Below are 15073 nucleotides of genomic sequence, written 5' to 3'. Positions count from 1 at the left end.
TATATCTTCAAATTGAGATCGAATTTCTTCGGCTACTCAATGTAAACCATGTGCTAAACTTTTTACATGAATAAGTTTTGAATAAAATACCTTTAGACTATTTGCTGCTACAAATGGAAAAATATGCCAAAAATAAGCATTTAAAAGAAAAATAAGCAAAACATGCATTTATAACAAAATATGCAAAAATATGCAACAACAAATCGATTGCATTTTGTTGCAAATTCTTCGATTCGGAAAGATAAATTGTCAAAAGTGATTTTTAGTTACTGACTACATACATGCATTTGCATAGAAATCCTTGCCCTAATAATAATTTAATAGTTTTCTTTTTTTTATTGTTTTTATTAAAAAAAAAAATTCAAATACAAAATTATACAAAAATAAAATATTAGTGCCTCAGCGCCAGTAGGCTTTGTAAATGGTTTATGGTCCAAAACATTTAATTCCTTTAGTTTTTTCTTACTAACTTATATTGACCTTACTAAACGGCGTTAAGAATCATTCATAGGAAGTTCATCCGAACTGTTTGTAAGATATGAGCCAGAGAAAATTATCACTTTTTTGCAAAAATGACACCAAGGCCACAAATCTTTGGGGCCCATAAAAAAGTGCATGGCTTTGGGCAAAATTGGGAAACACGGGTCTTTTTCGTGTTAAACTGAGAAAGGAATATCTCTTTCCGTTAGTAATTGAAGATCGATTATCAGATCATCAGAAAGCTCTGAAAAGAAGCGTTTATAAGACATTTAGCATTACGTCTGTTAAAACTATATCAACAATTGAGGGGTATAGAAGCAAAGACTGCAATCTCCATTTATTAATTTCCTATGATTTGGAATTTAAAGTGAACCGTTCTCCAATATTTTACAAAATTTATTTACATACTAGGACAGCATTTATAACGATTATGTGTTATTGCAATGATTTGCATTTGTAAACACATACATTGAATAAAAATTGAGTGATATTGTACTCATAAATACATAAATAAATTTGCACACACACTCTGTTCTACATATTTTTTACATATATGCACAATAGAAAATTGTAATTATTTTGTGTGTATGGTTGAAAAATTTTCTATGAAATCAGGACAATTTTCAATTGCAAAAAAAAAAATATTAAAAAATTTATAAACTTGGAACGCAAAGTATATATTTGCATAAAAGTAAACATCCTAAAGCTGACGTGATGCCGAGGAAGTGTATGTTAATGTAAACAAGGATGACCCTTTAAATGTTTGTAGCATTTACTCAATATAAAATTGCTTACTGGGTTGGTCTATAAATTATGTATGGAATCAAATTGATTGTGTGTTTGAGTGAATATATAACAATTTGTTTGTGTTATATTATTACTATTTATGTTTACTTTTTATTTTTATAGTAATAGGCATGAAATATAGAAAAAAACAATGAAATTTCTTACACACTGCATATGACATGTCAATGAAGTGTCAAACAAAGAATACAAGCGGATGTTTGAAAAATATCCTGCTTAGAAAGTATTACAGCCTTAGGGGACACCTTTGTTATTGTTACAAATAATGTAATAGTTTCTTTTGAATTTTCGTAATTGTGTGAAATAATGTTAGGTAATTATTTTGTATTGCAAAAACTTTTATTTAATAGTTTAAACACAAAAACAGAGAAAAGGTCGACTTAAAATGTGTGCTATTGCAGTTTTAAACATAAAACAGTAATAGTTGAATAAAATTAATGGAATTATTTTAAAAACCTTTCCACAGGAATATTAGAAGATGCAGCTAAGAAACTTAAAAAAATGTGTAATGCAAATTTAAATAGTAAACAAAGCAAAGATTTTTATAAATATCATTTAATTTTTTAATATTTTTCATAAAAAATTTCTAAAAAATATTCCTATTGATGCCTGCAATTGTTCATTGTTCAAAAATTCATCCCACATATATAGCGAAACCAATTCTAACTAAATAAAATTACTTAAACAAAACATATTTATATCGCAATTTTATTACTAAGAGAACTTTTCATAATAAAATTCATATAAGAACGAAACGAAAAATGTGGATAAAAAAAATTTACTTTTGAACCATTCCTCTTCTGAATTCGATAATATTTGGCAAACATGGCCTTATAAAAGTTCTCCATAATTTCGAAATTCGCTTTAGTTTGGTTTTTATATAGGTTTAAAATAAATCACACAGAATAACAGTTATGAAAGCATTTTTGTTAACATGGTTAGGTAGTGCATTTATTAGTCGATTAGTTAACAAATTATAAAAAGAATATGATGAATATTAAGTAGTGCAGTGCTGAGTTGGGTCGAAAAATTAACAGAATTTTTTTTTATACTACCCACTATCAAAAGAAAGGATTTTGCCATTCCGTTTGTAATACATCGAAATATTCATGGCAGACCAACAAAAGTATATATATCCTGTATATATGAAATTCAATAACGATCTAGCTATGTCCGTCCTTCTGTCAGTCGGTCTGTTGAAAACACGATAGGGCCCAAAAGAAAGGAGCAATTTTTAACTTTTTAACTTTCTATTGATGAGGTATATCTGGTATTGAAGATGGGCAATATCGGTCCATCATTTCACCTACCTTCCATACAAATGTTCCCTCGAAATACAGTTTATGCAGTCATAAATATGTTGATTATGAGGCAATCCTGATAAAATTTTGAAAATAATTAGTTTTAAGTACTCTGAAGTTATACTATAAAGTATGACTAAAATCGGGCAACATTTGTCCCTAGTCCCCACATAAGATCCCCCTCAGAAAATAATGTCAACATTCATTATTGCCTTATAATAATTAATATCATAATGAAATTGGACATAAACATGTTTTATATGAGCCTTAATATTTCTAGCAACTTTTGTGAGAATCGGTCCATAATTGACCCCATTTCCCATTTAACCCCTATATGAGAAAAATATTTTATTGTCACATATTGCTGGTAATTATACAAGATTCGGCACATCCGAATGTAACACTCTTTCTTGTTTAAGTTAAAATTACTACTTTTGCTTGATAATGGATGGGGGCGTATGATTAATTTTTAATTTATAAATGACAACAATCATACGCATCAATCAATATCGCTTAACAAATAATTTATAGCGTAATTTAGAAAAACATAAAAACACTGGTGACAACTGTTTTAAATTTCATACATTATGATTAATCCTACCTCCCATATAGCGCCTATATTAGAGAATGTAGAGTAACGAATTGTAAAATTGGTGAATTTTTAAAAAATTTTATTTGGAGAAATGATTTGATTTTAAAAAAATTAAAATTTTTAGTTTTTAGCTTTACATAAAAACAATGCTTAATTATTATTTTATTTTCAATATTTCGCTACTTCATTGAGTAGAGTCTCCAGGAAAAAATTTCAATAAAAAACAAGTAAGAAATGGGTCGGTCATGCCCGACCATATAATACCCTACACTAAGTAAAAGAGCAAAAACATTTTTCTTTTAAAATTTCAATAATTTATATTTGTGAGTGATTTTCGGAAGTGGACCTTATATGGGGGCTATGACCAATTATGGACTGATCACCATGAAATTAGGTCGTGTGATTTTTGTCTATATGAAAGTTTACTATGTTGAATTTTGTGAGTATACCAACATTTTTAAGCGATTTATGCACGTTAAAGTGATTTTCGGAAGCGGGTCTATATAGGAGCTATGACTAATTATGGACTGATCGTAACAAAATTTGGTGACATGAATTTTGTATATATAAAACTTATTTGGAGCGCAATTTGTGGAGACACATTTATAAATTAAACATCTATGACCGATAAAGTCCAATTTCGGAAAGACATTTGTATGGGGCTAGGTGAAGTAATGGACCGATTTCAGCAAGTTTCAATAGACTTGGTCCTTGGAAAGAAAAAATAAGACGACGGACATCGTTTAATCGACACAGAAAGTGATTCTAAGTCGATCGGTATACTTTAAGGTGGGTGTTAGACTAATATTGTTGGGCGTTACAAACATCTGCACAAACGCATAATACCCTCCCCACTGTGGTGGTGTAATAAATAAATTATAATCCTTAAAATCATAAATTTTTCCAAATCGAATCAAAAATTTTTAAAAAGTCACCAATTTTAAAATTTTTTTTTTTTTGATTTTTTCAAAAATATGATTTGTTGCAAAATTGTAGATTTTTGTAAAATTTGCAGATATTTGAAAAAAAAAATTATTATTATGATTTATTTAAATTTCTGGATTTTTTTAAAATTTATTATTTTCTTGTAAAATTTAAAATTTTTTAAAAATTTTAATATCTAACCCAGATAAAAGTCAAAACAAATAGAATTTAAATATTTGAGCAATTTTAAATTTGGTCATACAAAAGAATTGTGTGGCATGTTTTAATAAATTTGAAAGGGGTAAAATTCTGATGCCTTGTCCAGCAGTTTTGTTTCCTCTCTATATCAATTTTTAAATAATGTTCTTTATTAGTAATTCTATAAAATTTGTATTAACTTTCTTTCGTTTTCTTTTATTTTTAGCATATCGTACCATAAAAGGCGAGAAAGGTGAACGTGGTCCTAAAGGTCCTCCTGGTGATAGTATACGTGGTCCTCCTGGACCACCAGGTCCTGCTGGACCTAAAGGCGAATCAGGTTCATTTCCTCCCTTTATTGATTTTGCTAGCAATCCTGAGGCGGTAAGTAAAATTAAAAAGTACTCTTTATAAGAAACAAAATATTAATAAAACTAGTAAATATGCTATTTCAATTCGTGCCGAATCATAAAAAACTTTATCTAAAAAAACTTCATATTCTCAACATTGAAGACGATTCCGAATAAAGTTAATGCGTTTCAATTGGCTCAGTAATTTCGGAGTTATAATAACAAATTGAAGCAAAAAATATATTTTTTACGTGAAAGTAGCTATTTTTTTGTTTTAAAAAAATCATGAAAAATCGAAAATGGCAAAAATTGTTCAGATTTATTGCTTCGTAGCAAAGCCATATGTAACAGGAACAAAATAAGATATCAATCATAAATATCGATTGATTCTTTTCGAATTTATTCACAATTAAGTGAATTCGCTCATTTTCACAAAATTTTAGTTTTTTGCTTGATATACATAGAATCATACTACGTACACATTTTCACATATATATTGCGTTTCAATCGGCTCAGTAGTTACGGAGTTATAATAACAAATTAAAGCAAAAAATATATTTTTTACGTGAAAATAGCAAATTTTTTTGTTTAAAAAAAATCATGAAAAATCGAAAATGGCAGAAATTTTTCAGGTTTATTGCTTTATGTAATAGCCACATGTAATAGGAATAAAATTAGATATTGGTCATAAAAATTGATGGATTCTTTCGATTAGACTGCATCTTTCCGTTAATGAAAATAATCGCCACTAGGCACAATGATATGTGGTTTCAACGTGAAGAGGCACAACTATAAATCTGTCCTTCTAAAATTTCCTAATCATACACTTTTAAGATTACTTCGATTTCGGTTGTTTCCACAATAAATCAATAACATTATTGCAGTCACGTATGAGTAATATTTAATTCATAAATATTAACCATACTTGCATTAACCCTTCACTCTTTACTCATTTATAGATTTTTATTTAACCTACTCTTAAACTTTCCAACAATTTTGTTTAAATATAACTAAACCGTTTTGAATTTATTTATAAATCCCCCTGAAATATGTTTCACAAACAAACAAATTTATTATTTTTGAATTGAAAATCATTATAAATAATTTAAAATTCACCTTTAAATCAGCAAAACAAATTTTGTAATTAAACTAAATCCCTGTGTTTTCGCAATTACAGAAACACTCAAATAATTATTGTACGATTTCAGTGTGTTAAACAGTTGTTAAACAATATTGAAATACATAATAATATAAACATTTTAGAAATAAAATGAAATACTTATTACATGTTTATACAGTTTAGTACATATTTGTAAATCATAAATGAATAACAAACTGCTTAACTAACTATCTTTGTTTGGGAAAAAGGTCTAAATGTATATAAATGTTAACATTCCTATGTACATACATTTTAAAACAGACAAAAACAGATATTCTAACAAAGAGAATGCATACATACCAAAAATTTTAATTTCGAAAATTGATTTATTTTATAATTTACAAAAAAAAAGTTAATTTTCAATTATAAATGAAAACAACATTATAATAAAGAGCACATACACATGCTGCCTCATATACATACACACACACATAATGTATTTGTAAAATATTTTGCAACAACACAACACTCATAATATAAATAGAGAAAAATACAATTATTTATTCGATAAATTAATGCAATCAATATATACAATTTAGCATTTTCTCTTTACTCTTCTGACTGTTCCCGTTAATATGAGCCAAATTATACATGTGTATGAGTACATGTGTGCGTGTTAATGTTCATTTCCGCTTGGAGAAACTAAAATTCTATTAAATTTGTTTATTGTATTAGTGATGATGTTATTAAATGCAACAACATTAATACCAACTACAACAATATATGTATTTATGCATGTATCTATACAAAATTTAGTTTTTAGCTGAAAAAGTACAAAACTAAAACTATAAATTGGAATTCCACGAAAAAAATGGGAAATAATACACAAAGACTAAAAACAAATATAATACAACCAAAAACTACAACCATATAATTTAAACTTACATAGTAAAATTTCCACATACATAAACACATACATACATATATAAACATGTAAACATATGTTAACTAATACAGGTGTTTATTTATGTATGTTTGTGTGTCAGGTATTCCAGTGGGTGCATTGTTAGTATTAGTTAGAGAAAAGTGTTGGTAATTTATAGAGCTTACATGATTTCTGCTTTTTTCATATATACGAAACTTGCTGTGCACTATGGTTCGGTTTGATTGAAAGGTATATGAAAGTGAAATACTATGTTGGGTTTAGGAATTTCTTAAACTTATTTTCTGCTAGGTTACCATAACTTAGTGTCATTTTACAAAAAGTATTTTGAAGCTAGCTTGTTTCTGTATCCAAGTATAAAAGTCCTATTATTTTCAGCTTTAAACAATTTTAACACTTTTTGTCAGAACTAAAGACATAATAAACTCGTTTTCAAGGAATTTGAAACACCCTAAAAATTTTGCGTTAAGTATTTTGAAAAAACTGTTTTAGGGTAGGTCGTATTACTTTAGTACCTCTAAGTCAAACATTTTCAGATTGACATACAAATTTTAAACAATTATGAAAATTTTTTAAAGACAATTTTATATAAAAAAGAGATATTACTTGTTAAAATCGGTTTACAAAAATTATTAAACTTTTTAGAAAAAAGTTCGAAAATATATACCATGTAAATTAAAAACTGTACAAATATTTAATTTTTTTTAGATTTTTGTTTTTTTTATTCATATGCGCTGGGGGGCAAAATTCACAAAAAAGGTGTTAATGAAAAGTTTAATAACTTTTACAATTCTCATGTGATTTGAAACCATAACAACATGTTTGGTTAAGACCTATATATATTGGTATAAATTATTATGGGATCTTATATCAAAATAAGCAATGAAAAGCTACTAAAATTAAATGACTTGATAAATTTTGTTTAAGGTTATTTGGGAATAAAAAATTAATATTTCAGTAAAATTTTAGCCTTTTCCCAAAATGCTTCAGATAAACTAAAAATATTATACAAATAAAACTATAGAGTGATTGAGAATTACAGACACTTAAGCTTTATTTGTAAAAATATCAAAGCTTAAACAAAACACCAACAATAAACAGTGTTTTTATCTTGATTTTTTTTAGATATTTCTAGCAAAAACAATACTTATAACTTACAAATATATCATAAAATTCACGTCATTTTAAAGCACAATCAGTTTTCTTTAAAAATCCGTGGAAAACATACAGTGACCGACAAAAGTCTACATACGACCATTATTTTCGTAACTCGCGGACTTCTAAACCATAATAAGTGAAAGTAATGATGCAGTTTTATTTCAAATGCATTTTTAGTAATATAACAAAAAAAATATCGCTAAATTTATAATTGGTTTAACTTTTATTCACAAAAAAATTAAAAAAATATGTTGACAAAACTCTGCATAAGATCTGTACACTAAATAAAAATTTTTCAGCGAATACAAATTTTCATTAAATTCAATATTTCGTTGGGCCACCACGGACATCTACAAGCGTCTGGGCATCGAAGCAACTAAGTTTTCCAGTTCTGCGGACGTTATATTTTGCCATTCTTCTGAAAAGTTCTCCTTTAACATTGGTGCACAAGTAATAAGATGTTTTCGGATCTTCCGTTGCAGAATTTCCCACACATGCTCAATAACATTTAATTCCGGGCTTTGAGGTGGTGTGTACAATTGTCATGGCGCATGGTAGAGTAGCCAATCTTTGATAATTTGAGACCAATGTTTCGGATCGTTATCTCGCTGAAAATTCAACTTTAACCAAGAGTTAAAATATCAACGGATGCTCTCAAATTTTGTTCCAAAATGGATTTGTACTTATAACGATCCATATTATACTGTCGCTGCTTCTAAAGTGGGAAGTACCCCAAACCATCACATTGCCATCACCATGCTTAACTGTAGCGAGTAAGTTTTTCGGATCCATTGCTGTATTTGTCCTTTTCAAAGTGCTTTTGGTCGAATTCCAAAAGAAGTTTGCGATCCGTTCGCTAATTTATAAGGAGTTCTGCTTTAATTACCATTATTATTTAAGGTTCTTTGAATTGTCCGTGGATGAACAATAACTTCTGATCTTGTTGCGAGTTCTTTGGCCAATTTTGTGGTATTTACTTTTGAGTTTTTGTTGACTTCTTTTAAAATGAAGATTACATCTCTAAAAATAGATTTCAAACAAAACTGAATTATTATTTTTTTATTTACCACGTTTTCTCTAATAAAGTGGCTAAAATTGTGGTCGTACGTAGACTTATGTCGACCACTGTATGTATATACCAAATATTATAGAATTCAAAAATTAAATATAATTGATCGAAATTTTTGGCACATTATTCTGTAGAGCAAAAACGGTTATATTGCAAATCTGATTTCACCAGTCGATTCTACATCAAAAATGAATACAATTGTGTTGAGTCATACCACATTTTTTATTTTTTTGATTTGAATTTGAATTTTTTTAATGAATTAATTATTTTAAATCATTGCTAATTACCCTTGCATTTTGACAATTAACTATCTTTGAATTACCTACTCTAATTGTCAGAATGCTTGGGTAATTTTACTTAAGTGTTATATTGTCAAATAGAATAAGAAACCATTTTTAAAAAATAAATTACTCTTGTACTAATATTGAAAGCCACCGGTTTTGTATTTTTTACCTTTGCGAAATATTAGATTTTTTTTAATTCAGTTCCGAAAACATTTTGAAAAGTTTGCTAAACCTTAAAAATTTTTAATTAAGTGCAAACGGTCCTTAAAAAATATTAAGGAAGAACATTTTGGCGCCCGAGCAGGGACTGTTTTTTAAAATAAATTCGCTATTTACCGAGACCGTACTTTTTACAAGTTTCCGTGAGTTCGTTAATAAAACAACCCCGTTAACAAGTATATTAAAAAACACATAATAAACATTTAAAAAACTAAATAAACAAACAAACAAACCAACCCACAACACATAAACATCAACCAAGGAATCCATCCATCAAGAAGGAAGACCATACCAGATGCCTAATTGCAACTGCATTTTGTGCCAAAAGGAAAGTGCCGAACGTCAACAAAACCCTAACCAGGTATTTAAGAACAAATAATTGTGTGAGACTTTGCATTTTATTTATCTTTGAAATTAAAAAAAAAATAATTAATTTGATTGCCAAAGTTATTTCCACACCTAAAATTATTTGCTCTTCTAATAATTTTCTTATAAATCTCTTAAGTAGTGAAACACACAAAAATAGTGATAAAGTGCTTTATTGTTGTTTTTTATTTAAATTCAAATACACAAAACTTAATTATTAAGTTAAAATTAAAAACACCACAATTAAAAAGAAAGTCGCCTCCTCGCTGCAATTGTTAAAATCACTTATCGGTCGTTCTCTTATTTTTTTTAACACTCTCACTGTTTTCTTTGGAAAAATAATTAAAGTTTTATTAAAGTGTAAAAATATTTACATCTTTCCAATTTACCTTTTTTGTGCACTTGTTTCTTTTATTAACTCGATTGTTTATTTTTATCAACTCGCTTGTTAAGTTATTTGACACTTGTTTTGATTTATTTTCTTATTATTCGTTACAATAAATAAAACCGTTTACCAACACTGTTGAGTTGTAATGATCAAAGTGGCAACCGCACTGATCATATGGTAACAGACGGACAAATATAAGAACATAAACAAAAGAAAACAATACAAATAAAGGTGACAAAAAATAAATAAAAGTATATAAGTGAAAATAAATAAAAAGAAGTATATGTATACATATAAATAAAAGAAAATATATAAAAACAAATAAGGAATTATAATTGAGAAATTTTATAAGAAAAAAGTGATAAAATAGTGTAATTAAAAATAAAAATCATAAGAGGTAAAATTATTATTATCGGACGGACATTTATAAAAGTGATCGCGAGTAAATTTAATAATAAAAGAGGCAGTGGTAATTAATTGAACAACAACAATAAAATTAAAGCATTAAAAAATAAAATTGCGATAAATTCAATTGTTTACATTTATTTTCTGTTGCTTGCTTTTATTTAACTCTTATTCTTCTTAATTTGTGATACAACCCAACGAACAATTTATCGAAAATTTGAAATATAAAAATAAAATAATATTTTTTGTTATAATTTATAAAATTTGTTCGGGTACGGAAAAAATTTATTTGCGAACTGGTTTATAACCCAGCAAACAATATTGTTCAGAAAATTTTTCCGAGAATTAATAATTGCTATTAATTTATAAATAAATAAGAATATTGGTATAAAATAATTTGAATAAAAAGTAGTTGAAACCTTAAAGTCAATTGTTGTTTCTGCAAGTGCATTGAAACCGTAAGTTGATCTCGGAAAGTTTATTTATATTATTCTATTTTGTCTTTACGACAAATTTCCTTGAGATCCTTTTGAAAATTGATTTAAAATACAATTCAAAAAGAATTTAAACTTGGTTTCCGATTTTTCTTAGCAAGTTAGTTATTTAAACCTCGACTACAAAATGGGAGGCGGTAAAAAGCAAAAAAGTTCTACTAGTCTTGAGAGTTTATACCAACAGAAAAATAAAATTTTGAATAACGTTTCGAGAATTAGGCGATCTATTAAGGAAAAAACTATTTCGTTTAATCAAAATGAATTACATTGTCGATTAGAAATTTTGAATTCATATATTGAAGATGCAATGGACATTCAAACTGAAATCGATATTTTAGATCCCTCAAACGATGAAAGGTCCGATTTAGAAAATTTATGCGTTTCCACAAAAAGTATGCTTTTGGGTTATTTAACTCCCAGAGAACATAGTATCGCTGAAACTACTCTTGGTTTCTCAAGTCATCATAGCCGACTTCCAAGTATGAAGTTGCCTAAATTTAGCGGTAAATATGCCGAATATAAGAATTTTATTAGTTTATTCGAGAGTTTGGTAGATAGTGATATAACGTTAACTGAAATTGAGAAATTTAATCATTTAATCTCGTGCCTATCAGATGAAGCTCTGGGAACTGTGAAAGCTTATCAGATAAGTGAACAAAATTACTCCAAGGCTCTACAAAGTTTAAAAAGAGTTTATGACAATCCATGTTTAATATTCTTTGATAATATTACTAAATTGTTTGATTTACCGGAAATGTCTAAACCTTCTGCAACTTCCTTGAGGAGCATGATTGATACAGTTTCTGCCATTTATGGCTCACTTTTATCAATCGGAGATGACAAGGCAATTACTAATGCGATAATAATTCACTTAGTAATGACTAAAGTAGATCCAATCACTAGATCCAAATGGGAAGAGCAACTTGATTATGAAAAGTTGCCCTTATGGAGTGATTGTGAGGTAGCTTTGAACAAAAGATACCAACATATTTCAGCTGAAGAAGCTTCAAGTTCGAGATTAAAACCGAATACCAATTTTACGAGAAAAAATGAAAGTTTTAGTAAAAAGAAGAAATCCTCCTTTTCATGTCAAACTGATAACCAACAATCAGTAGCTAAATGCTTATTTTGTAAAGCAGCGCATTACTTATCGAACTGTCCTTCATTCTCTGCAGTGCCGGTGCAACAGAGATTTGACTTTGTCAAAGGCGTTCCCGCCTGTATTAATTGTTTGAAAAAAGGACATACGGTGACAAAATGTAAATCAACAAAATGTAGAGTTTGTAGTGGTTCCCATCATACATTATTACATAAATATGCTGCAAATGATGCACAACCTGAGAATGTTGCAAATTCTGATCCTAATGTAGCTTCAACTTCAAGAGCTTTTGTAAATCATTCATCTTCGGCGAAAGATAATGTAATTTTAGCAACAGCTTTAGTGCAGATCAAGAATAAATCTGGTCAGTATGTTTTAGCTAGAGCTCTTTTGGATTCCGGTTCACAAATAAATTTTGTAACCGAAGAACTATCTCAGCGATTACAATTGCAAAAACAAGAAAGAAATCTCAGTCTTATTGGTATTGGCAGAACGAATTCGTCTGCAAAACATAAACTTCAGGCTACAGTGAAATCTCGAATGAATTCCCATGAATTTTCTGCAGAATTTTGGATTCTTCGATCGATTTCCAACTATCAACCAGATCGTATAATTTCAACAGCTGGATGGAATTTGCCCGATAATATAGAATTCGCTGATCCATATTTTAATAAACCGCAAAGAATTGATATGTTGATCGGCGCTGAGATTTCGTCTGTCAAAAGAACCACAAACAAAAGAGATGTACAATTCATTCATGAAAGAGTACATTAATTTGGGTCACATGTCTATTGCAGATAATAAAGTACCCGATGTTTCTCATTATTTTATACCTCATCAATGTGTATTACGCCCGCAAAGTTCTACTACAAAACTTCGGGTAGTTTTCGACGCCTCTTGTAAAACATCTACACAACTTTCTCTTAACGATCTACTAATGATTGGTCCTACCATTCAAGAGGAGTTGTATTCAACACTTCTTCGTTTTCGAATGCATAAATACGCTATTACGGCTGACATTGAAAAAATGTACCGTCAGGTTTTAATTGACGAGGCCGATAGAAATTATCAATTAATATTATGGCGTGAAAATCAGTCTCAAAATATTGAGATTTATAAATTAAATACAGTGACTTATGGCACATCATCAGCTCCATTCTTGGCAATACGTTGCCTTACTTATGTGAGCGAATTATTCGAAAAGTCATTGCCAATTGGCTCTAAAGTCATAAAGAGAGACTTTTATGTCGATGATCTTTTAACTTTTGCTGACTCAATAGAAGATCTAAATATAATAAGGTCCCAAGTCACACAAATATTGCAATCGGCAGGTTTTAATCTGACTAAATGGTTTTCAAATTGTTATGATCAAGACTCGATTACAATTCAAAAATCAGTACAGATAAATCAGGATTTCACTAAAACTTTAGGCACTTATTGGATTCCGAAGAGTGACGTATTTAAATACCACTTGGATGATTTGTTTCAAAACTTGAAAGCAACAAAACGAAATATCTTGTCAGTTTCGGCAAGACTTTTCGATCCGCTCGGACTTTTGTGCCCTTTGATTATCAAGGCAAAAATTCTTCTTCAAGAATTATGGCTAATGCAGCTAGATTGGGATGAGTCTATTCCCACGCGCCTTGATACTTCTTTTACAGATTTTAAAGCCAATTTATTGAAAATTGACATAATAGAAATTCCTAGATTTGTTTTGACCTCATCAAATACTGAATGTCAAATTCATGGGTTTTCTGATGCCTCTATGCGAGCTTATGGCTGTTGCATTTATATCCGGAGTAGAGCTTCTGGTAAGACTTCTTGCCGATTACTAACGGCTAAATCGAAAGTTGCTCCTCTGAAGACCAAGTCTTTACCAAGACTTGAACTATGCGCAGCGCATCTACTAAGCAAGTTATGGTCCAAAATAAAGCATACAATATTATTTAAAGTGGAAAACGTTACATTTTGGACTGATTCAGAAATTACGTTGCACTGGATTCAAACTCATCCTTCTACTCTGGCAACATTCGTATCAAATCGAGTTTCAGAAATACAAGAACTATCGGGCCAGGCCACATGGCGTCATGTTCCAACTAAGGAAAATCCGGCCGATATTGTTTCTAGAGGATGTAATGTTGAAGAATTAGTGGACTCTGTTTGGTTTAATGGCCCAAAGTTTCTACTCGAAGAGACTAATATGTGGCCAGTAAATGAGCATTTCGAATTAACTCCCGAACAAAAGTCACTTGAAACAAGGAAAACTAATGTGTTTTTGGCTGTAGAAGAAAACGAAATTAATCCTATTGCGAAGATTATTGAAAGTTACTCATCATACAACAAAATGATTCGAGTATTTTCGTATGTTTTTCGCTTTCTCGATATTGCTCGAGGAAAGCAATTCCGCAATATAGGTATACCTACAGCGAAAGAGATTAATTGGACTTTTCTCCAGCTAATTGAATTTATTCAAAAAAGAGAATACGCCGAAGAGCTGAAAAAGTTAAGCAAATCACAAGTTTTGCCTTCAAATTTGCAACGATTAAATCCTTTTGTCCACCAATACAAAGATGAATACCGCAGTTTTTCACTACTTAGAGTAGGCGGGCGGTTGCTAAATGCACCAATTGCTCACGATGCAAAATTTCCCCTTTTAATGCCTAAAAAATCATATTTTATGGTCCTATATTTACGACACTTGCATTTGGAACACTGTCATGCTGGAGCGAAAGCCTTGGTAGCCATTTTACGTGATAAAATTTGGCTGATAAATGCCAGAGAAGCATGTTCAAGAGTAGTTCGCAAGTGTATTCATTGTTTTCGCTACAAACCTAAACTAATGAATCAAATAATGGGAAATTTGCCCGCCGATAGGGTGAGAGCTCTACGCCCATTTAAAG

At 29.5% G+C, this 15073-nt stretch overlaps 1 protein-coding gene across 6 annotated transcripts in view; it reads left to right on the top strand.

Moving 5' to 3' along the window:
* Mp (Multiplexin) overlaps positions 1 to 15073 on the top strand; it is a 754200-nt gene that overhangs the window by 405127 nt on the left and 334000 nt on the right. For all 6 annotated transcript variants that reach the window (XM_065503879.1, XM_065503878.1, XM_065503877.1 and 3 more), the window contains one exon: positions 4526 to 4683. In XM_065503879.1, coding sequence (XP_065359951.1) covers positions 4526 to 4683 — 158 coding nt within the window. The remainder of the gene's footprint in view (positions 1 to 4525; positions 4684 to 15073) is intronic.

Source organism: Calliphora vicina, chromosome 3 (genome assembly GCF_958450345.1).
Source record: "Calliphora vicina chromosome 3, idCalVici1.1, whole genome shotgun sequence".
Lineage (NCBI taxonomy): Eukaryota > Metazoa > Arthropoda > Insecta > Diptera > Calliphoridae > Calliphora > Calliphora vicina.
This window is presented reverse-complemented; position numbering and strand designations above follow the sequence as displayed.